This window comes from Python bivittatus, unplaced genomic scaffold (assembly GCF_059951505.1).
Source record: "Python bivittatus isolate LINGU-HERP-01145 unplaced genomic scaffold, Pbiv_v1 ctg000480_np1212, whole genome shotgun sequence".
Taxonomy (NCBI): Eukaryota; Metazoa; Chordata; class Lepidosauria; order Squamata; family Pythonidae; genus Python; species Python bivittatus.
This window is the reverse complement of record NW_028277075.1, coordinates 65090139-65113853: the sequence shown is the minus strand read 5'-3', so window position 1 is coordinate 65113853 and position 23715 is coordinate 65090139. Positions and strand designations below refer to the sequence as shown.

The window sequence follows — 23715 nt, the reverse complement described above, 5'->3', positions numbered from 1 at the left end:
TAATTACATGTCATTTTAATTATATCTGCACCTATTGTTGTCATATGGCAACAATTCCGCAAAACTGTATTTAACACTTGAGTGGGTACCCTGGCACACTGAGTGTGCCATTACTGCTTTTTGCTTTTTGCTTGTGTTTATTGTGTTTTTTGGAAGTCTTTTCAATTTTGGCCCTGAATTTGGCACCATATGTGACTGCCTGGGTTGCCTAGACCTAGAACTGGCCCTGACATGATGCGAGCAAATAATGAAGTTTTAAAAAATGATAGTGCTCAGCAAGGTTGCAAGTAGTAAAAGATGATATAAACAGTGGATAATAAGATGGAGGGAAGGGATCAAAGATACTACTGGAATGTGTTTACAAGAGCAATGAGTGGCTGCTAGAATTAAGCTGAAGTGGCAAGCATTTGTCCATACAATCACCAGGAATCATACCCAACTCAGTAGCACCTGTTTAAAATGGTACTTCATTGTTTGGCTGTCCCATCACTTTGGAACTCACATTCTCAACCCCCCTTAAAATTCCCAACTAATTAAACATACACAATCCTCACAAGCATCTAAGATAGATAAATGCCTTAATCCTAAATTGTATATTTGGGCAGCCAACTCTTAATTAAAACACACTAGTAAAATCTAGGTTTATAAATCAGCTTTTTAGACATTTCTCAATTTAGCTCCACTCAATTTCAGCTAAATCAGCTATTTCATTAGGGACATCTTCAGGAAGTTCTCATCTTGCCTAACTGAGATTTGGAAGCCAAACATTCTTTGTAGCTTCTGCTAATTAAAAAAAGAACCTAATCTTGCCATTTTATTAACTCCTACTTGGAAACACATTCAGTAGCATTGAATTCTTGACAAACGTACATAGGATCATTCTGTAAACTGGTCATGTTAAAAGAATGCCTCTAAAGTAGAAATAACAAACTGTGTGTAGGCACTTTTTGTAAAAATTGGAGTTGACACCAGAAGACCTTACTTTCAACAATGTTATTCTTGCTGTCCTTTCTCCCCTCTATGAACAATGATAAATAAATCCACTATCTATCTTCTGATTTGACTAATTTCAGAATTATGATATCACAAACAAGGGACACAATGCCAGTGGAAAGCACCAAACATAAGGGTTGCAAGCAATAGTATCTGTCCCATCACTAAAAGAATCCTTCAGTGAAACAATTACCATCCCTCCACACATGCTCAAACACCATGTACACCAACACATCTGTTTTCTGGGATGTGTCCCCAGACCAGCTACAAAGTTAAAAATAAAACAAAGTATTACTAAGAATTTCAGCAGATTCTCACCTTAGGTCAAATGTTTTCTGTACTGCCTAAACCTTTTTTTCCTTAGATTTTGTTTGTCCTGCCTTTTTTAAAATGATGATGATGATGATGATGGGTGGTTGCACAGCCAGCCAGATGTTTAGACTGGATTTGGCATTTTTGTCCACCTATCGAGGCCTTCCCAAGGACCTGGGATAGGCAGATGTTGTTGTTTAATGGTGTTAAAGGTATCATTGCAGGATGTAAGCTGTTGCAAGTAAAGCTGCCTTTTGCAATTGACTGATGGTGATTTTGTCAATGCTGATGGTGTTCAAGTGGTGCTCCAGATGTTTTGAGATTGCACCTAAGGCTTCTATAACTATTGGTACATTATTATTATTATTATTATTATTATTATTATTATTATTATTATTATTATTATATAAATAACTCAAGGCGATGAACATACCTAATACTCCTTCCTCCTCCTATTTTCCCCACAATACAACCCTGTGAGGTGGTTGGGCTGAGAGAGAGTGACTGGCCCAAGGTCACCAGCCGGCTTTCATGCCTATGGCAGGACTAGAACTCACTGTCTCCTGGTTTCCAGCCTGGTGCCTTAACCACTAGACCACACGGGCTCTCAAACTTGCATGGCATTTACTGAAATCGGTAAGATCAGACATTTAAAGGGACGTCATACCCTTAAGAAAGGCTAGTGTTACAACTGGCATATGAAATTATGTTTTTTTAAAAAAACATTGTATGCATCATTTTTGCGGAAGTGGTTGGGAGCAGAGAGCCATCAGTTTGCTATCTGCGGAGCATCCAGCTCTTCCTCTTTCATTTCCCTTGGGTTGCAGAAAGAGAAGAGAAGGGCTGTACAGTATTTTGAAATAAAGGGAAAAGAAGGTGGAGCTCAGGCCTTTTCAAAATGAAAAGATTTCAAGAAATGAAAGTAGATGGGTAGAGGGTAAGGATACAGCTGCTGCTTGCTAAATAGGGAACAAAGGCCAAAATATGTCTCAGAATGGACCTAGTGAGTATCAGTCTTTAATTCCTGTTGCTTTCTACTTATAGTTGAGGAGAAAAGGCAAGACAGTGGGCTGGGGTCTGTAGTATTGTACTACCTGGGTACTTGCACCAGGCCACCCATATGGGCCAGAGGTTGCCCATCCTTTCTTTTATGGACTGGGCTGAAACAACTTTTATGCAACTTTTTTTTAAAAAAGTGATTTCTTTAATTAGCCACCATTGGCTGGGTTCATGCAAGATGCTAAGCCATAAGTCATGTTTTACATTGCATACTAAGCAGCAACTTTAATCAGCTATCCAACAATTGGACCCTCTCATAATCATAAATTACTTAGCATTTACCTGCATTCTTAAAATCAAGTGGCTAAATTATAGTACAAGATTGTATAAACAGCAAAGTCATTCCTTTGCCTCTCCTTTTATGTGATTATGAGATGCCTAATACAGACGTTATTCCTTAATATGCTATTTTGGATTGCACTGTTGGAATTGGGGTATTACTTCAGTAGTACAGAATAAATTATTTTCAGCATTGTTAATACAGATATAACCTAGTTTATTTCTACTTCTGATTTTTTTTTTTAATTTAGAAGGGGTTTTTTGTGTTTTATTGAGAAAATGGGCTTGAGTTACAGTTAGATTCTGTGTTTTCAAACTGGGTGGTATCAGCCATTTTTATTCTCTTATTATTCCTCCAATTTTTGGGACAGTCTTGGGTAATCTGAAATTATCTCTATCTGCAGCTTTTCCCCCATTCTGTTTGAAGCAATATATAATTCATTTTCCCAATACTTTATTGTCAGCCTGCTCTCTTTCCTGCCCTTTCTCTCTCCCCTATCTCTTTCTCTGTCTGCTTTCTGTAACATTTGGCTTAATCAAATCTTTGAGAGACCTTGGAACTGTAACCATTTTTCCCTCCACTACTACTAGATCATCTAAATGGGCTCACCTAATACATAATTTTTCTAATAGTGAGCATTAGAAAAAATTTCAGTCTTTTCCCCCCCTTAATCACAATAACTTGTATCCTCTGTTCTTCAGATCAAGGGCAAGAAGCCTTTCCAAATGAAGTGACACTCTCCAGATTGAGACTCCGAGTTCTTCCACTTGAAGTCCTACAAAATAGCAGTATAGAGAGCCTGAATTTGGACCGGAACAAGTTGAAACATATCACTGGGATTTCACACCTTTGCAACCTGAAAAAACTGATTTTGTCTAAAAATGCTATGACAGACTTTCCAGTGGAAATCCAGAACTTGATCCATCTGGAGAAGCTTGAACTCAATCAGAACCAAATCCGAGATATCCCAGAGGGAGTCTTCTCTTCTCTCCCTAAGTTAAAACATCTCCGACTTAACAACAACCGCTTAGACAGTCTTCCCAATGATCTAGCTGCCTGTCGTGACTGTCTCCAGTATTTAAACTTGTCCACAAACTTATTCCAAGCCATCCCTCTAGTAGTCTTGGAGTTAAAAAACTTGCAAGAATTCTACGTGCAAAATAATTTTTTGCACCAGCTTCCCATAGAAATGTTCAAAGAGCTGCCCCTGAAGATGTTCAAGGTAAATGGGAACTCACTGAGGGAACCCCCAGTTGAAGTATGCGCAGGGGGTATCAGACAGATCATCAGCTATTTCAATCAGCTGCAGAACGGCCAAGCAGAGGAGGACAAGCGGGTCAAGACAATGTTTTTGGGGACATCCTTAGCAGGAAAGTCTACAATCTGCAAAAGCTTAAAGCAGGGACAAATTGTTCGAGTGTCGGAGGAAGAGCGGACTGTTGGAATTGACATAAGTGAGTTCCATTTCCAAGGCTTCACCTTTCTCTTTTGGGATTTTGCTGGCCAGCTGGAATACTATGTGACCCACCATATGTTCATTACTTCACAGGCCCTTGTCATCTTGGTCATTAACTTTCACCAGTAAGTGTTCTCTTGCTTCCCTTGTGAACATTTATTTATTTGTTAACAAGATTTATATGGTCACCCAAATAAGAAATTGTGACTCTGGGCAGCTAATGTAGGTTTCAGGGCACACAACAAAAGCAGCCAATACACTTAAAAAACACAAAGACAGGATGCAATATAACCAAGGCCAAAGTGCAATCATCTTGACGTGCTCAGCACAATCAAGACAGGCTCATCCAACATCCTGGCCCCAATGCTCTGAACATGAAATGTTTTTCAGAGACAGTCCCGTGAATTTCAGCGGAATGGGTAGATCTAAGCATGCACATCTAGTTCTAAAATGAGTCAGACTTAAATGCTTAAACTTTGGCTGGATTTTGGTGGTGATATTATGGGTTCTCACAAGAGGCAATAATTACCATTTTTCTACTACCTCAGTGCTATCTGATAGGTGTGGCATCTAAACCCGAAATGTTTTGCCAGTCCAGCTGAACTCACTTCCAATAAACCGGCATAGGATTGCACTGCGTATTTGCTGAATGAAATACATAATGTATCTACTAAATTAATTTTTCTAGGGTTTTCTGACACAGAAGGAATTTGACCACAAAACTGCAGGAAGGATCCTTTTAATCGGTCCTGCCCACAGGTTTTGAATTTTCAAAAATGGATGTCTGAGTTGAAATCTCAGGCAGTCAAATACAACAGTCAAAAGACTGAATCCTTATTGCTTCCTTTTAAAGTTGAAATGCAACTGAGCATATGGAGAATCCACTTCTCGTATTTAGTGACAGATACTTCCCACTTTTCTGCACATCTTTTTTAAATGGTACATTTTTGTTGGCTTGTCTCTTGTCTCCAACAATCATCTATGATTTTCTCTTAATGGATATATTAAATAATATTTCATCATCATCATCATCATCATCATCATCAATAATAATAAAAATAATATTTTAAATAATATCTCAGTTCATCTTATGCTGAGATCATATCTTTGATACACTGGCCCAGCCTTTGAGATTTCAGGAGTAAGGAACTGCTTGTGGTGTCATCCATCAATGGGCAATGCCTGGCAGATGGCTACCTGAGCATCTCCTGGTTTTTTTTATTTTTACTTAAGGAGCTCGGCATTACTTTACAAGTAATGGTATATAACTTTAATGAGGAAGACGAGAAAGAAAAAGAAACTCTAGGTGAGCTGCCAATATTACATGATGGTTGAGACAATTGAAAATACTTGCATTTTAGATAAGCTAGTTTGTCAACATGATGATGGGTCAGCTGGCTCAGTGATCTGTCACTTTTCTTTTTGTAGGTACCAGCTTACCAATGACTCCTTCAAGGATCTTGTTGGATTTTGGATTAGCAACCTCTTTATGCGAGTGCCAAACTCTGTAGTCCTTCCTGTTGGAACTCACATAGATGAATGTTCTGAGGAGGAGGTTGAAGAAAAGAAAAAGGACATCATGCGCAAGATACAGACCATGCTGGAGGAGAGACAGATCAACCTAGCTCACCTTATTGCTAACCTGGAAGACAATGAGGAGTCTGAGTTCTATGAGGACCAGTGGACTCGACTGAAAGAAATGGAAAACTGCACCCTTACAGTAAGGAATACTGTCATATATATTTCATATACAATGATCTCAACTCAGAAAGTGCTGGCATGCAACTGTCCAAACACCTCGGAAAGCGATCTGAGTAGTGATGAGTTGTTGTTGTTTTTCTCCCTGTCCTGAATCTCTAGCCAATCAGGTGGCTCCACGTTCTATGAGAGAGAGGGAGAAACTTTACTGTTGCTCCACTTTTGTCAGGCCACACATAAGCACGTATGGCATCTCCTATTTCACTCCATTCTCCATTAAGCTTCCACAAAAGCTGGATACCAAGCAGTATGTCAGTAATTTCCCCACTTGCTTGCTTGTTAGGAGTTCTCTTTGTCTCTATGCATTTTCTGTTCTAGATTCTAGATCTTGTTCCTGTCAACTGCATGGATTACCTGGACATTAAAACACTTGAAGGAACAATCTTGGAGCACGTCAAGAATGAAAAGCTATTCCCCAATATCATCCAAGTGCTTCCCCCTATTTATAAACAAGTAGAAGCAGCAATTGTGGATATGATGCAAAACAATGAAGAAATGACTGAACATGGCAAGTAAATGTTGTTATCAGTGGGTATTTTATAGATCTCCTCTTTCTTTCTTTTTACTGCCAGATCTTAGCCTTTGGATATGTGTTGCTGTAAGTGTATTTTGCCCCAGCTATATAACCGCAACTAGCTTAGAAGGATTATTTGGGGCATGGCCCCTAAATTGTCTGGGGAGGCCTGAATTAAAACTGAGTTCATTTGGGCACCTACAACTGCTGAGGCAATAGGTGGAGGTTGGCCTTGAGATGGACTTCTCTTTATACAAGCTAAGTTTATTTAGGTACTGAGTTTCCTGAATATTTAGGGCAAGTACTTATTTAAAAAGCATAGAAGTCCAAATACATCAATTAAAATATAGTCTAATTATAAGGCCTGTTGAATAAAAAGTTAATTGACTGGACTCAAAGATTTGGAGCATTAGAAAGAGAGAGATCCCTTTGAATGCAGTTGTCATGGGGAGACTTTCCTTAATTTTGTGTGTGTGTGTGTGTGTGTGTACTTTCCAGTCAGTTTTTGACTCCTGGTAATTGCCTGGTGAAGTCCCTGCAGTTTTCAGAAGTGGTTCTGCCCTGGCCTCCTTCCTAGGGCTGAGAGAAAGTGACTGGCCCACGGTCACCCAGCTGGCTTTGTGCCTAGGTGGGACTAGAACTCCGGGTCTCCCAGTTCCTAGCCTGATGCCTTAACCACTACACCAAATTGGGTCTCTTTCCTTAATTTAGGCAGTCATAATAAATTAAGCATGCTATGCAAAGAAAAGAAAAAGATGAGATCTACATTTCCTACTCAAAGTCACAAATTCAAATTCTTACACTAAGTTGTTGGGGACAACAACATCCCACCACCCACTAAAGGCATATAATTTCAACAGCAACAAGACCACAATGAAAGAACCTTATCTTAAATGTTCAGAACTTAATGCATGGATTGATAACATTATTTTGTGATTCCCATACCTGTGTTTATACCAGAATACCAGAGATCAAAGTTGGACAAGCTAATTTAAATGCCAAAGTAATGATCACTTAGTACAATTGGCCCTATTTATTTTTCCTTTGATGTTGCCCCTTTAGAAGTAACCTGAACCTATTTATTTAACAGCAAGTCTCACTTCTGAAGCGTAGAAGGTACTGTAGATTGATTGCCTCAGATTGATTGTCTTGCAGTAGCTCTCAACAAGCGCTGTTCTGATACTTTAGGGATGGTGAACTTCAGTCTTTTATGTAGCAAGCTCTCCTGCCAGTATCACTTGGTCCACTTGGATAGAGAACTTCTACAGGATATTTTGAGATACCTTCATCGCATTGGATTAATTGTATGGTATGAAAAGATCAAGCAGCTGGAAGGCACGGTGTTCCTCCGTCCAACGATTCTGATCACTCTCTTCAAAGTGAGTACCAGCTTGATTCCGCTGTAGAAGCCTCTTCCAGAACAGTGGGGGCATTGCTTCTCTGAAGTTCGCTAGAAGCCAGATTTCCACAGACCATAGTTGGTTTAAAAAATAATTGTTTGATCATATTTAGAACCTGCCCCCAGTCCTGACAGACACTCTGTGGAGTACAGCAAGTCAAAACAAAGATAAAAAACAAATTTAAACTATTAAAATAATAGCATAAGCAATCTTCCATAGACTCAACAGCAGCTGCCAAAACTTCCTGTTGTGTTTTCTCCCAAGTCCCATTCAGCAAAGATTATTAATGATATGAATGAAAGTACTGGACTTTGGGGAGGAGGGTGGGGTCATTCATGAGCAGCCTCTACATTTTTTGTATTGTCTCTGAATTAGCCCAGTGGTGGTGTTGGTAAATGCTTTCTTTGCATTTTCCTATAAATTTTTAAAAGCAAAATAGTTATTTGAGAACTGCAGTTAAAACCAAGCAGCCCACATGGGTCTCCTTCTCATAGAAAAATACTTCCATTTGGGCAAGGGGGGGCATCTATTTTTCTTGCTCTATTCTACTCCCTTGGCTTCCTGAAAAGCTGCTCTGAGAGTTGAGAGACCCTCCAGAACAGAATAAACATAATGTGCAAAGGATGCAATAAGTAGGCGAGCCAGATACAACAGGTCAAGTTGTATGAGTGGAATGTATTAAGCCACATTGCAGTCCTACCCAGTATCTTTACCTAAACAAGATCAATGCTTGGGGTTCATAATGTTTGCAGCTCCCATGGATCCCTAGGAGATTTCTTGCCCCTGACTACATCCAATGTGAACCTGAAGTCAGTTGTTCGGGAAAGTTATTTCAACACTTTTGATCCCTAGCATGCCGGATCTAAGGATGCCCTTCAGATGACCGTGCCTTCTGCTAATTCACAGGGGAGGCTATCCTGCTGCATTTCTAAGCAGAATATAGGAGATCCTCAGGTAGTTCAGCCCTAACCACAATACAGATCAGGACCTCATAAATATTTCTAGAAATAAAATGATAGTACATTCAAAAGGTTGGGAGAAAAGGGGTTTGGAGAAAGGAAGGGCAAAGCACTAGCTTTAAACTGGAGAGGCTGGGAAATGGAATAAGGCAACACTAATGATTGGCTGCATCCACGTGTTATGTGGGTCACTTTGAAGTATGGATGGTCACTTGGCATTCTGATCGTATCTTACAGCAGAAAACCAATGGTTTGTAGCAGTATGCTAGTCAGACTAGAAGTGGATATCCTGTCCAGAAGCACCAGCTAAATGGCAAGCCATCCACTTCAATGCAGGAATTCAAAATAAGATTCCAGATTATGTTGCAGGATGGAATAGCAAACATACGTATTGATTTAGCTCCATACCAGCTACTGAGAGGAAGAACTTTTCAAAGTTTCTTTGTATGTTTCAGCTTAACTTTGCTGGAAACCATATTTCCTTCACTTTGCCACTTCCAACAAGAAGTAAAAGGCAGTGGGGTATTTTAGGGCATGCTCCAGACTTGTGGGACAAGTTCATGTCCTGTTCAAACCCAGAGGGCCAGATGCAAAAGAGTGGCCTGGGGATGGGGGCACAGGTAGAGTGGAAGAATAGCCTGATAATTTTTGTTTCTGAGCTGAGATCTCAGTTCATAAACTTGCTTAAGAGGGGGGTAGGACAGAAGGAGTGATTTTATTGTTGCTATGATTAAATATTTAGGAATTAGAAAATAATCTTTTAGGAAACATTTAGGAACCAATAACAATAACAAACAAGACACCAAGAGATCTACTCATAGTTCTTGATTCATCTTCAGTCAGCTCCTCTAGGAAAATTGTGAGCCTACTTGGGTACAAATGCTTTTGTTTTTCCAGACTCTTGTGAGGCATGGCCTAATGCAACAGCTGGAGAGCATTTCTGTGGACATCTTGATAGGAGAACATGCCACCATCCGAGACCAGGCCAACTGGGTGCTGACATTTAAATCCAAAGCCATGCTATGCCAGAAAGCCATGAGAGCTTTGCTTAAGCACCAGCTTTCTTTAGACAACATGGTAGACATCTTTGAGGAAATGGTGGGAAGCAGATTCCAGAAGGGGAAACTCTTCAGCCTGCTAGAGCACTTTGAGATCTGCCTGGAGATCAGAAATGTACAAGGGCTTAATCCTAGAGCCAAAGCATTTGTGCCTGGGAAGCCATGGGAAACTCTGCAAAGCCAGGACAAGGACACATGCTACTTATTTCCTAACTATCTCAATCAAAGTCAGGAGGTTTCGGCAATGTGGGGAAAAGATCACCCAGAGGACCTGCATATTCACCTGTACTTTTCTCCTGAGATCCCGGAGGGCTTCTTCCAAAGGTATTGAATATTATCTGCTAAGTGTCAAAGATAATGACAAGCCAACATGTGGCCAATATCTACAACTGAGGGCCTCTTCAAAGTTGATTTATATAAGTAGGGATCACATATAAGGATGAGGCAACCAGTATTTACTGGACAATTCCTGACAATATGCCTCCTGTAACTTGCAAAACTGTGTTGGAGTGAGGGTTTTGCTGGGTGCTGGTAGTTTGGCTGATGATATGTTGTCTTTAAAGTAATCTCTCCTAATCCTCTGTTGGAGTGTTTTCCCGCAGACTGTGAAATAGGGATCCATTCTAATCTGTAGGAAAGTAAATTTGTGATGATTTTGTGAATACAACAGCAAAACACACAGCTGTAACCAGGCTGCTTAATTCTGTTTCTGAAAGATACAATACCCATCATTACACAGTAACCCTCCTTCCCTCCCAGAACTCAAGGTCACCTACGCAGCACTTCCACCTCTGGTTTTCCTCTCAACAACCCTAAGGGCCAGAGACTGGACCAGAGTTCTTCAATGAGTTTCCATGCTGAGTGTGGGCTTGAATCTGGTCTCTTGAGCCCTAAACCACCATAAATAACTGCATCCCATTGGTTTTAAGCATTAGGGACTCTCTAGAAGATGGGCTGTTTAGTCCCCTGTTGAATTGATTATTGTTGCAACTAAGATGCCTGGGCCTAACATAAGCAGAACCACTAATACTGGAGGAAGAGAGAGCATCTGAAAGCATTGGCTGTTTTCTTCTCTCTTCCCAGACTCATGGTGAAAGCTTGCTCCTTCTATTCAACTTACTGGGTTGCTAAAGCAATCTGTCTGCTCATATGTAGTGGCACACCTTTACTGATCAAGGCAAACAACCAAAAAGGTTACAGCTATATTGAACTCAGGTGCAGAAAGCCAGCGGAGAGAGACAGTACGTACATAGGCATTTACTGCTTTTTAGGATTATACCCTCAAACGTAATGTAAATGATGTGCAACGAAAACAGTGTATGTAAGGCCGAAACCTGTGTAATCCTTAAGAAAAGAGCTCCTTGGGTCTCAGTTGAGGAAAGCTGTTCAAGGTTTGCCTATATGCAGCTATTGAAGCGGCATGGTATATAACCATTTGAATGGTCAGCCCTACCTCTGAGTGCTGGCTGAAAAAAGTCTACAGGCACATCCCACTGATCTTGAGTATGGGAGAAGGACCACTGACAAAAGGTGGTAGGTTGGAAACAAGCTTCAGTGGACAGAGATAGTCCTTCAGATAACCTTGTCCCAAACCAAACAGTGGAACTGAAGGACCAACTTTAGAGAATCAATTGTTTTCTTTCAGTCACTCTTCTCAACAATGATGAACCAAGAGCTCCTGTTGCCAGGCAGTGATCAAGATTAACCTTGTGTGCACAAGATGTTTAATCAGCAAAGTTGCATCTGCTTTAACGCATCCTTTAAAGTCAGTACTCAGGCCAGCTTTTCCCAGCTTGGGGCTCTCCAACAGCATCAAATTTCAGCTCCCCCAAAACTCATAGCCTCTGGCTAGACTGGCTAGTGATTATGGGAGTTGAAATTGGACCCATCTGGGGTTCATCAAGTTGGATAATGCTGGCTGCATCAAATGCTTCTTAGAACCCCCTCTCTGTATTGCCTTTTAAAGGATTCCAGTTAACCTGGGATTTTATTATGACAATCATCTCCATCAACCAAAACCTCCTGGAAGAATGGCCTGGGCTCCATCTTTGCATAAAGGCACCCTGCCGGACAGTTGGATGTCTTGCCGAATTTGTCTGGCCAGATCTGGATGACAAGACCACCATGTGCGTATTTCATACTTTGCACCAGCAAAACCAACACTGTAAAGTCTTTCACAGTTTACTATTTAAATTGCATCTTTCCCTGTACAGTGGGGCAAAAAAGTATTTAGTCAGCCACCAATTGTGCAAGTTCTCCCACTTAAAAAGATGAGAGAGGCCTGTAATTTTCATCATAGGTATACCTCAACTATGAGAGACAAAATGGGGGGGGGGGGAATCCAGAAAATCACATTGTCTGATTTTTAAAGAATTTATTTGCAAATCATGGTGGAAAATAAGTATTTGGTCACCTACAAACAAGCAAGATGTCTGGCTCTCACAGACTTGTAACTACTTCTTTAAGAAGCTCCTCTGTCCTCCACTCGTTACCTGTAGTAATGGCACCTGTTTGACCTTGTTATCAGTATAAAAGACACCTGTCCACAACCTCAAACAGTCACACTCCAAGCTCCACTATGGCCAAGACCAAAGAGCTGTTGAAGGACACCAGAAACAAAATTGTAGACCTGCACCAGGCTGGGAAGACTGAATCTGCAATAGGCAAGCAGCTTGGTGTGAAGAAATCAACTGTGGGAGCAAGAATTAGAAAATGGAAGACATACAAGACCACTGATAATCTCCCTTGATCTGGGGTTCCATGCAAGATCTCACCCCGTGGGGTCAAAATGATCACAAGAACGGTGAGCAAAAATCCCAGAACCACATGGGGGGAATGACCTGCAGAGAGCTGGGACCAAAGTAACAAAGGCTACCATCAGTAACACACTACGCCGCCAGGGACTCAAATCCTGCAGTGCCAGATGTGTCCCCCTGCTTAAGCCAGTACATGTCTGGGCCCGTCTGAAGTTTGCTAGAGAGCATTTGGATGATCCAGAAGAGGATTGGGAGAATGTCATATGGTCAGATGAAACCAAAGTAGAATGTTTTGGTCTAAACTCAACTCGTCATGTTTGGAGGAGAGAGAATGTTGAGTTGCATCCAAAGAACACCATACCTACTGTGAAGCATGGGGGTGGAAACATCATACTTTGGGGCTGTTTTTCTGCAAAGGGACCAGGACGACTGGTCTGTGTAAAGGAAAGAATGAATGGGGCCATGTATCATGAGATTTTGAGTGAACACCTCCTTCCGTCAGCAAGGGCATTGAAGATGAAACGTGGCTGGGTCTTTCAGCATGACGTTGATCCCAAACACACTGCCTGGGCAACAAAGGAGTGGCTTCGTAAGAAGCATTTCAAGGTCCTGGAGTGGCCTAGCCATTCTCCAGATCTCAACCTCATGGAAAACCTTTGGAGGGAGTTGAAAGTCCGTGTTGCCCAGCGACAGCCCCAAAACATCACTGCTCTAGAGGAGATCTGCATGGAGGCATGGGCCAAAATACCAGCAACAGTGTGTGAAAACCTTGTGAAGACTTACAGAAAATGTTTGACCTCTGTCATTGCCAACAAAGGATATATAACAAAGTATTGCGATGAACTTTTGATATTGACCAAATACTTATTTTCCACCATGATTTGCAAATAAATTCTTTAAAAATCAGACAATGTGATTTTCTGGATTTTTTCCCCCATTTTGTCTCTCATAGTTGAGGTATACCTATGATGAAAATTACAGGCCTCTCTCATCTTTTTAAGTGGGAGAACTTGCACAATTGGTGGCTGACTAAATACTTTTTTGCCCCACTGTATATTGGCCTTTATCCAGAAAATTATAACAATTATAACATTTCTATCTCCAAAGCAGATCATTTGAGATACTTTGCTCTGGACCCTTGTTTCTTAAGTTTAATTGAGGGGATGGCTCTGAATCCTCTAAACTGATTTTAAAAAGGAAATAAAACCTCCCAAATATTTCCAATAAGGTGCTTATTTTCATTTAAGCGCTTCTTCTAATTGTTACTGAGGGTTTCCTTTCTACCACTTTTATAGTCCTCTCTCATTTGATCCATCAACTTCCTGAACCTGCTGCCTTCTAGATGTTTTAGGTCTCCTCTCCCATAATCCCCAGCCAGCACAGCCCAAACTAAAGTGGAGATTAGGGCATGTGGTTGGCACTAGATTGGGAAAGGCTGTGCTGCAGGTTGGCTATTATGTCAGTTTTCTTCAGGTTATAATTAGGGCTTCATCAATTTTTTTTCTTTAACTTTGTTATACCTAAGCTAGGGGATACAATATACAATCAATGTAAGAGATTAATAATGTTTTTATAACTTCTCCAAATGGCTTATATTTTATTACTCTAAACAACTAAACAGATATTATTGTTTTAATATCTCCAAAGCCACCCTCTTGAAAGGTCAGCCTGAAAAATAGTGCCTACCCCAAGGGGACTAGAGGAGTCTCCTGCTGGGCTGGGGGTTCAAACTTAAATCTTTCCTTTTCCGCCCATCCAGAAGACATAGTACAAAATTGGTGTGTGGACTAACTTGCACCATTTCTGAGGGATTTCTACTCACCCAGGAGTAGCAGCTGTGGGAAAGAATAGTGGATTGTTGCTCAAGTGGCAGTTTCTTCCCATTTTCATCTGCATCTTTTCCCCACATTACAGCAGTGGGAATTTAGATATGCCTCTGTACTTCTAGTTTTTCAATCTTTCATGTTTAAAGCATTAGCAAAAACCACCTTTGGTAACCACGCCAAACCAAACCCCAAACAAAGAAACCAACCGACCCACATTTGAGTAGGTATGGCATTTAAATTCTGCCTTTTTCCTTGAAAGTTCAAGATGAGATACATTGGCATCTCTCATTTTATCCCCACACTTTCCCTTAGAGGTAGGTTGGTCTGTGCTAGGTGTAACTGGCCTAAATCAAGCAGTGAACTCCATGCTTGTGTGGGGACTTAAACCTTGATCTTGTCCTTAGTCTGAGATCTTAATAACTACCGTATCACACCAGGGGCCAATCCGTTTAGTGATGCTTGGTCCTTTTTCTCAACCAACCTCATTCCAGGTTCAAAGAAGACATTAAAACTTGTGGAATTTGTGCCCATCAGTTTGAAACAGAGCTCCTGTTACCCAAAGGTGAGGTTGGAATATTTGTCATTAAGGTCAATGATTCTCTGCCTTAATTATTTAAATACTAATGTTAGTTGTCATTATTGTTTCAATAAACTAGAATGTTGCATGATGAAATGGTGAGTTTGTCTTAGGGTAAATATCTTGAAAAATACAGGCTCAGTATCTTTAAGTATTTTACAAAATACTTACAGATACAAAATTCTATGGTCCTGGCTTTGTTCAGAATATTTGTAATATGCTATTGCAGTTCAGTTATAATGACTACAGGCCATTAGCTTCCGAGGGTTAAAACATAGTAACTTTGAATTGTTGCAATATTGGGGGTTTGCACTTCGCACAACAGAAAAACCAACTGACTCTTAAGAGACTGAGCCAGGTGTGGCTGACTGAACTGGATAATGGTAGGAGAGCTTTCTGGCCTTTATGCCTAACCCAGGGACCTGATGCCTTCTCTGAGGCATCCATAAACTTGGGTGAGAGGGAGGCAGTCTAGCCCAGGCGTCTGCCATAACATTATTGCAGAGGCCTGATATTAAGCATTTTACTATTTTCACAGTCCCAGACAAACCAAGCAGAACTGAGGCTCCTGCACAGTATTATATCACCAGCTATGGGAATGCTACCTTTGGAACCAGCACTGTCCATGTGGAAAGACAGGTATGTTAGCTGTGGCAGTCTAAAGTAGCCTTCCCTAAACTTGCTAGGAATTAGGAACTATAGCCCAACTGGAGGACACTAAGTAGGGGAAAGCTGGCCAGAAAGATGGAGTGTTATATTTTGACCATGATGTCAGAAACAGGTTGCAGTTGCAATGTATAGTATTTGCGGTGTGAATTGGACCCTTTCATTCACGTATCTCTATTCCAGCATCAGCTGATACTGCTATGAAACAGAGAGACAGTAAGAGTTCACCCACCTAGCTTGTTTAACATGGTGCAAAGATGCCCCACATACTCTTTGCTCAGGACATGTCCTCAAAACACAGCCTCCATATTGTAGGTAGCCCAATGCTAAGGCAGGCTTAAGTTGGTCCAAGGAGTTCCAGCATGGAAGTAGAGTTTTCCTTGGGAAAACAGAAGAGGACCTCTCATCTGACATGGAGGTGACTTGAGTGCCACCTAGTAGTTGACAGCTTGACCCATCAATAATCATTTTGAAGAAATTATGTGGATGTACTGGAGTGCAGCCCATAGCCGAACACCTCTCTTGCACATACTGAATCCCCTTCCTTGAACTCTGGCTCCAAGATCACGTACAGGTAGTCTTTGACTTACAACCACAATAGGGACTGGAAAATTCATCGTTAAGCAGTGCGGTTGTTAAGTGAGGGATCACATGACTGCATCCAATTTTGTGACCTTTTTGTTGTGGTTGTTAAGCAAATCACAGTTGTTAAGTGAGACATCACGTGACGGTGACTTGCAACCTTCCCTGCTGACTTTGCTTGTCAGAAGCTGGCTGGGAAGGTTGGAAATGGTGATTATGTGACTACAGGATGCTGCAACCATTGTAAATGTGTGGCTGTTGCCAAGTGCCCGAATCATGATCATGTGACCGAATCATGATCATGTGACCACGGGGATGCTGGGACAGTTGTAAGTGTGAGGACTGGTTGTAAAGTTGAGTACTACCTGTAAGTAATGTACCAGGATCTTACCACCACCATTCTGGCACGTATTATATATGGCAATTGGTGGTGGCTTTACCCCGGGGGATGACGTTCAGCCAGGGAAAACTGCCAATTACTGCTCTTACAAGGTCATGTAAAGGAGTTGTACAGATAGGAGCATGGCACGCACCATTCCAGAGGTGCATTAAGGGCAAGATATGGGAGCAATGCAATTTACGCCAATGTGATTTCCTCCTGATGCCTGGATGGGAGGAATGCATGGCAAAGTGGCTGTGTGGATGAGCCCAAGAATTAAAACCATGCAGCATTTGAGACGGTGTCTCCAGAACTGCTTTGGATGGTGCAACAGCACAAATACAACACCTCTTTGCAACACCTTAAAAAGTTGCAAAAGATTTGTAAAAAGTATTGTTAAGAAGTGCCACATTGGTGCTCCTATGTCCTCCAAAGCACCAGAGAACTTTATTCTATAATTATAACACTTGGCTTTAAACCTGTTTAATCTTTTAAACAAAATCAGTAATACATTTCCTGATATATTTCATTGTAGAGCATCTTGGATAAATGAAAACAGCCATGAAAGACAAATCACTGGCCAACATCATTCCCGCCAATGTCGTTTCAGGATCAGTTCAAATAAAAAACTTACTTCTTAAACTTATGTGGAATGTCAGTTTATTTCCATAAAACAGAAGTGTATTGACTGAAGTTGTAGTTTAGTGAGCTACACGAGTTACAGAAAGACTTGATTTCTCATTACAAGTTCTCATTCGGCTTTATACACTTTATAAAATGAATATAAGACTTGATATTCAGTCCTAACACTACAACATAATTCAGTTCAGTACAAACAAGGTTTTCAGACATTCATAGTCTAGAAGGATTCTTGAGAGCCAAAAGCACAGTAAGTGGCTTTCATCTCTAGGAACAATGACTGACAGCAAAATTTGAAAAACATGTATAATAAAACTCATAGCCATTAGAATTGGATCATGAAAAACATACAGCTTTTAGGAAAGCCTGGTGAATGTATCACAGTTTAAGTACTGTGCCTGAGTAAAGTACAAATCTTTTACAGATAGTCAGTTGGAGTTAATGGAACAAGGGTAGTTCAGGGTTGCTGAGGATTAGCCCATGGGAACCCTCGAACTATTGCTGGCGCTCCCAGGAGCCATAGCCAACTTGGCCAAACGAGCTAAAATTCAGCAACACCCAGGTCCAGCTCCCCCAACCCTGCTTTAAAGTATCATTATCTAGGGCATATTAGAAAACAAGCTGCCAATTTCCTTATGCTGCAAAACCTCGGTTTAACAGGCCTCCATTTAAAATGGACTTCGGATGCGACAGACAAATTTGTGGCTAGATTTCATCTCCCTGTAATGGATTCATTTCAGTTACATCAATGATGTAGTTGTTTTTATTTCTGTTTGATATTGTTCGCCGCCCAGAGTCACTCATTGAGAAAGGTGGCTTTACAAATTAATTTTAAAAAAAAGTGTGCATTAAACTGAGGTTTATTGAAAATGATGCCATTTATGCCAATGATGTAAATTCAGATTTAATAAATATTCTGTCTCCTTGAACAGTCTGTCACATCAAGATTTTATTTTTAAATAAGCCAAGAGTAGCTGCCTCTGAAATAGTGCTTGTTTTATGGGACTTTATTTTCTTTGCCAACACACGAACCAGGATGGATTATCTTCAGGAAATGCATACTAACATCTCCCTTCTTATCAGTATACTCCTTGCTTCATCCAGTGGATTCAGCCAAATATTCTGCTTTTTGGCGGGGCGGGGCGGGGGGGCGTGTTGTGCTAAGGGAACAGTCAATCTTGTTCTATTTCTCTCAGGTTCTTACTGAAGAAAACTCTGCTTAGGAATCCCAATTTGTAATAACACCCCACTTGCAAGTAATATCCAACACAGATTTATTAAACTTAACAGATACATTTTTTCACTGCATGCTAAGCAGGAACAAGGTGCTATCATGGTAGGTCAGGTTTATGAGCAGGTTAAAATGAAACCTTGGCTATAAACAATTGCTTCCTTTTCAACTATGAAGATACTATGTGGGCCAACTGGGAAATGCATTCTGCTACAAGGTTAATTTAAAACTTGAGTTCCATAGCTAAACCAATGACAAACATTACAAGGCTTTGCTTTATTTGCCATCTGGTCTGTGCTGAGCTTCTCTGAAATTGATTCCCAGTAAGTTTCACTCCAGGAGCTGGGGCCCCTTCGTTCAGCAACAGGAAAAGGTACTCTATGCTCACAGCCCTTCATGACCTGAAAGCACTGATTAAAAAAACCAAAAAAACATTCAAGCTCCTCTTCCCTTAAACAAGGCAAGCCGTACAGAAGATGAATGCAATCTGATCTGCAGGTCTCCTGCTTTAGCTAATGAAGAGCACGTCTCGACTTTGAGACAGGCTACCCAAACTTAAAACGAGTGTGCTCTGCCATCAATTCCATCCTGGCTTTCCAGCCTTGGATCTTGGAAGAAGAGGTATTTAGCAGGTCAGAAGATATGGAGAGATTGTTAACGTATGGGCACGATGCTGCTTCTGACGGAAGGTTTAAATAATGGATTCCCTTCTCTTCAATCACCCCTTTTTTGGCTTATCATGCTAGGCACAGAAAGACAGGCATTAGGTTGCTACCTGGGTAATGCAACCAGGTGGATCTGGTCCAGGGATGTCCAACCACCGTCCGCCTGAGGAACAGGAACTGTTGGCAAATGGATTTCAATTCTCATCTGCAGCCCTCCTACATGCCCTCACCTGCCTGAGCAGATCTGGGCAACGCGCTTGGAGTGGTTGAGGGAGAAGAGGAAAAAGACAGCGACAGTGCAACATAGGCTGCAAACCAGTATTCATTCACCTTTGCTGTTAATTCACCATAAAATAAACAACTGTTCCTATCTATTGCTTCTGCATTGGGAGTTCTTCCAGAACTGCACATTTTATCTAAATAAAAAAACAGTGCATCATGGCTTCAGTTCCAAGCACACTGAATAACGAATATAATCCACTAAATGCAACAGGATTCAATTCTAAAATGCATAAAGTAATCCAGCATTTGTTACAAAGTAAGAAATCTTAATATTTAATATGCCATGTTTTTGCTATGGCAAAACTGACTAAACAAGCTGTTTCTTTGAATACTGTGGACAATATGACAGCAGCTACTTGGTACCTTCATAATTTTTTATCTTGTCCTACCCCAACTGCAGGCGAAGGCAAACATGGTCACCTGTATCCACCAAGTTCATTTCTACTAATGGGTTGTATATAAGCGCATGCAACCTCGACTTCACACAGAGAAGTCGCTTTGAAATCACATCCTTCCATGTTCCACTGCCTTACTCCATAGCAAAAGGGACAGAGAAGAAATCATGCACGGCACAAAAAATATAAAAAGCGGGAAGGTTACTAAAACTTAAGGTCATTCGCTGAAATTAACCATAGGAAATTCTGACGCTGACCAAAAGTTGAATGCCAGAACTATTTAAACTAAAATGTGGAGTCATGAATTATATATTGTTAAGGGGGAAATATGCAAGCAGCTGGAGGGTAGTGCTACCGCTGGCTACAGGATTAGTCCTGATGGCTGGACACTTTGGCTATGCAGTGCTTCAAATCTGATCCTCCAAAAGGTGTTTTGGACTGTGGGCAAGCATGAATGTAGCAGCTGTGAAGGACGCCACGTGATCCTGGGAAAAGACTTGGCTGCTTTAAGAAGTTGCAGACAGGTGCTACATTTAATAGTATATAAATACACTACCACTAGTGTGCAAAACCTTTTGACTCAAACCCTACTGAACTTGAAAGGGGGTTGTGCCTGATTGTGAAAAACTGAGCAGTTTGGAACTGTTTCAGAATTAGAACTAGTCTGAGTTGAAAAGTTTTGCACATCACATTTTAATATTGTGATGGAATGGAATTATGAAGGCCAGGCTCAGGGAGAAAAACATTTTCTTACATCTCCTGAGGAGCGTGGGAGATACAAGAGGATGAGACTAGCACCTCCCTAAGGAATTCACAATGTTGTGGCATTACTTGGGAGCTGGGGTTTCAGTCTGGGAAGATTGTTAGAGGTTGTAGCTAATAAACATAGCTGGACTGAATTTACATGGTCTCTTGGAGTTCCTTGGGCTAGGCCTGACATCAATCTTCCCAGACTCAAACCCCAGGTCCCAAGTAATGCCAGCCACAACACTGTGAATTCCTCAGGGAGGTGCTAGTCTCATCCTCTTGTATCTCCCACACTCCTCAGGAGATGTAAGAAAATGTTTTTCTCCCTGAGCCTGGCCTTCATAATTCCATTCCATCACAAATATACCTTAAAATACCAACAGCTAGGAAGAAGCAGTAAGAAAGGACAATCACCCTCTTTGGGATGCTTGCAAGCTTCCAAGCCACATCTGTTTGGCCACTGTGGGAAGCCAAAAACTGACCTTGACAGGCCTTTGCCTGACCCAGCAGGGATCTTCTTACATGCTTCTATGCTTCTCTCATATCAAAGACCACATATTATGAGGCTACATTACCTGCAACTGTCTTACAGCTGGGGTAGGCAGTCTACTGGCTAGATATGGTCTACCAGTCCTACTGTCGTAGCCTACAGAACCCACCCCCCAAACTCTGCAACCAAAATTGGTCAGCAAAATGCCTTTTGTTTTGCCTCTACACTTTTTTGGTTTAATATGACTTAGGCTACAAAACAGGTTCCTGTGGGAATGACCTTGGGAGACAGGGGAAAGAGATGCAACCAAGGGAATGGTCAGATAAAAGGCAGCTGAGCTCGCAGCAGGGATGTGGGCGGGGCAAGAGGCCCAGAAGAGACCCTGCCTAGTTTCTTGGACTGTAAAGGAGATGGAGTGGGGAGGGGAGAGATGTAACTTCAGATTTACAAGATTCTGTTAATTTAGCTTTACAATAAAGTAGAATAAGCTCATCTGGTCATGTTTCCTGTCTGGTCTACTTCATAAGGCTGATATCAATCTTGCAAGTCTGAAATTACAGACTTAAATTACAGGCTTAATTACTTAATTAAGTCTATAATTAATTAATTATAGACTTAAGACAAAGATCAATGGCCTCTCATCCTTGGGCTGTGTAAGCCCCTTTGCCTATTAAAGTGTTTACTTACTTCTTCACCTATTAAAGTATTTACTTACTTATGTGAGAAAAATACAGTGGTACCTCGGGTCACGAACCTAATTCGTTCCACGACTCTGGTCGCGACCCGAATTGGTCGCGACCCGAATCAAATTTTCCCATAAGGTTCAATGTAAATACGGTTAATCCGTTCTGAACCATATGTATTTTTTTTTTTAAACCACAAAAATATGACACAAAGTACAGTACAGTACACTATGAAGAGAGAGAACGCTAACCTTGCTTGAGGCGTGGAGGACAGGAAGGCGGGTGGGGAGGCGGTTATTGTTTGGAGGGAGAGTCCCCCTCCCTACAGGAAGCCACGACCACGTGTCACGGGAGGGAAAATGGCCGCGGATCCTGTTCGTCACCTGATGCGGAGTTCGCAAACAGAAGCAAAATTTTGCGAACGGTGCTGTTCGTGACCCGAATTGGTCGTGAACAGAAGCATTCGTGACCCGAGGTACCACTGTACATTTTTAGGTGAAGAAAGTAAGTTTTTAGAGGCTTCAGACGAATGGGAGTGCCTTAATAAAACTGAAACACAAAAGAATGTGCAGCAGCCTTGAAGCTGGTGTGAATTAGGCTGGTTGTAAAGACCTTATCACAAACATCCCCATAGGAGGATGCGCTCTTCCTGGCATTTGGCACCTTGAATTGATTTGTTTCTTCTTCTCAGTAAGGCTATTGTTTTCCTTGTAGATAGTAGAGGGGCAGAAAGTAACTTGAGATCTATTACTTACTTAGTTATGCATGCCTGCATCATGATATGAATATGTCTGTCGGCATTCTTTTCCTTTCCCCTTTTCTGAAACGTATGAATATCAGTGCATCTCTTTTGTCTGCAGGGGTGTCTCTCACTATCCCTTAGTGGGGTCCCTCCAGTACATACTGTTTAATAAACACTCTGGGGAAGCCTTGATTATTTTGCTTTTGGGTTGTGTGTTTGATTCCACACTTCCTTACTTATAAGATTTACATGCTGCTCCAATCAGTACTGATTCTGAACAGTTTACATGCCCTGCGTTTGTCAATAAAGTTAAAATATACAATATCTATAATATAATACAAAGTTTAGTGCCAGAGATAAATAAAGTAACTCTACTTCGATTACCCCCCTCCAAATTACAAGAGGGAACAGCTCCCAATGTTTCCACTTCTAAGGAATTTGATACAGTTTATTGGTTACGAAGTTTGCCTTGCACGAACATAAGTTTTTAAATATTTTTCTTTCAAGTATTTTAAAAACTGGAGCATCTGTAGGGACAGTAAACTCAATTCCTACAGAGGGAAAGAAATTCTTGTGTAGTTTTTTTTTTCTTTTTAGGACTGAAAATACAAAACCTTGCTCCTAACCCTGTCCCGTAAGAGTTGGGAATGGTTTCATGCGCAGTTGCATGGAGAAAGGAAACATCAACTGAGTTTCAGGTTTGAATATACATTGTAGGTTTTTTCCTATAAAACGTAGGAGATAAATTTGCATTCCTGAATCCAAATTCATCCCTGCAATATCCAAAAATCCTTATCGCATGAATATACATTCTTGCAAGAATTTCCTCAACTTTGTGGCACATCTGACTTCTACTGGCAGAGGGGAATTCATATCATAATGCTACATAACAAGATATATATTCCAATAAGTTCTTGGAAAGAATTCAGCTGGAATAGCAGTGTTCCATCTGTGTGATTATCTCAATAAATAGTAGTCCAATTAGTGGGTTATCTAGCCTGAGATGCAAGGCTGCGATGCAATCAGGAGATTACGGTACTTCTGCTTATGAAACAAATGGAGAGAACCAGCCTCACCCTTTGCAAATCCTACCGGCGTACAAAGCATTCAATACACTGTCTCAGTCTGCATGAATATGGTATTGAAATGTTCTATCATGTCAAAGAGGCTGTTGGAGATTTGTAGGCTCACGTTCTCACTGTTCAGGGATGAGAATCCTTCTCTCTGCAGGACTTCATGCCAATATTTACAAATACTTGGAACCAG

The 23715-nt window shown here is 41.0% G+C and overlaps 2 protein-coding genes across 9 annotated transcripts in view; one reads left to right on the top strand and one right to left on the bottom strand.

Moving 5' to 3' along the window:
• LOC112540528 (malignant fibrous histiocytoma-amplified sequence 1 homolog) overlaps nucleotides 1–17307 on the top strand; it is a 22441-nt gene extending 5134 nt beyond the window's left edge. Inside the window, exons 1-11 of one of the 7 annotated variants that reach the window (XM_088146101.1) lie at nucleotides 1392–1654; nucleotides 3346–4225; nucleotides 5529–5820; nucleotides 6177–6366; nucleotides 7561–7751; nucleotides 9629–10113; nucleotides 10873–11030; nucleotides 11756–11915; nucleotides 14863–14933; nucleotides 15487–15587; nucleotides 17111–17269. In XM_088146101.1, coding sequence (XP_088002227.1) covers nucleotides 1573–1654; nucleotides 3346–4225; nucleotides 5529–5820; nucleotides 6177–6366; nucleotides 7561–7751; nucleotides 9629–10113; nucleotides 10873–11030; nucleotides 11756–11915; nucleotides 14863–14933; nucleotides 15487–15587; nucleotides 17111–17128 — 2628 coding nt within the window. In that variant the 5' untranslated portion in view covers nucleotides 1392–1572 and the 3' untranslated portion in view covers nucleotides 17129–17269. Of the gene's footprint in view, nucleotides 1–1389; nucleotides 1655–1772; nucleotides 1942–2049; nucleotides 2309–3345; nucleotides 4226–5528; nucleotides 5821–6176; nucleotides 6367–7560; nucleotides 7752–9628; nucleotides 10114–10872; nucleotides 11031–11755; nucleotides 11916–14862; nucleotides 14934–15486; nucleotides 15588–17110 lie in introns of those variants that run through there. The other 6 variants (XM_025166096.2, XM_088146104.1, XM_088146103.1 and 3 more) reach the window with 6 other exon arrangements.
• IRF7 (interferon regulatory factor 7) overlaps nucleotides 17226–23715 on the bottom strand; it is a 36851-nt gene continuing 30361 nt past the window's right edge. For both annotated transcript variants that reach the window (XM_088146107.1, XM_088146108.1), the window contains exon 11: nucleotides 17226–23715. In XM_088146107.1, coding sequence (XP_088002233.1) covers nucleotides 23557–23715 — 159 coding nt within the window. In that variant the 3' untranslated portion in view covers nucleotides 17226–23556.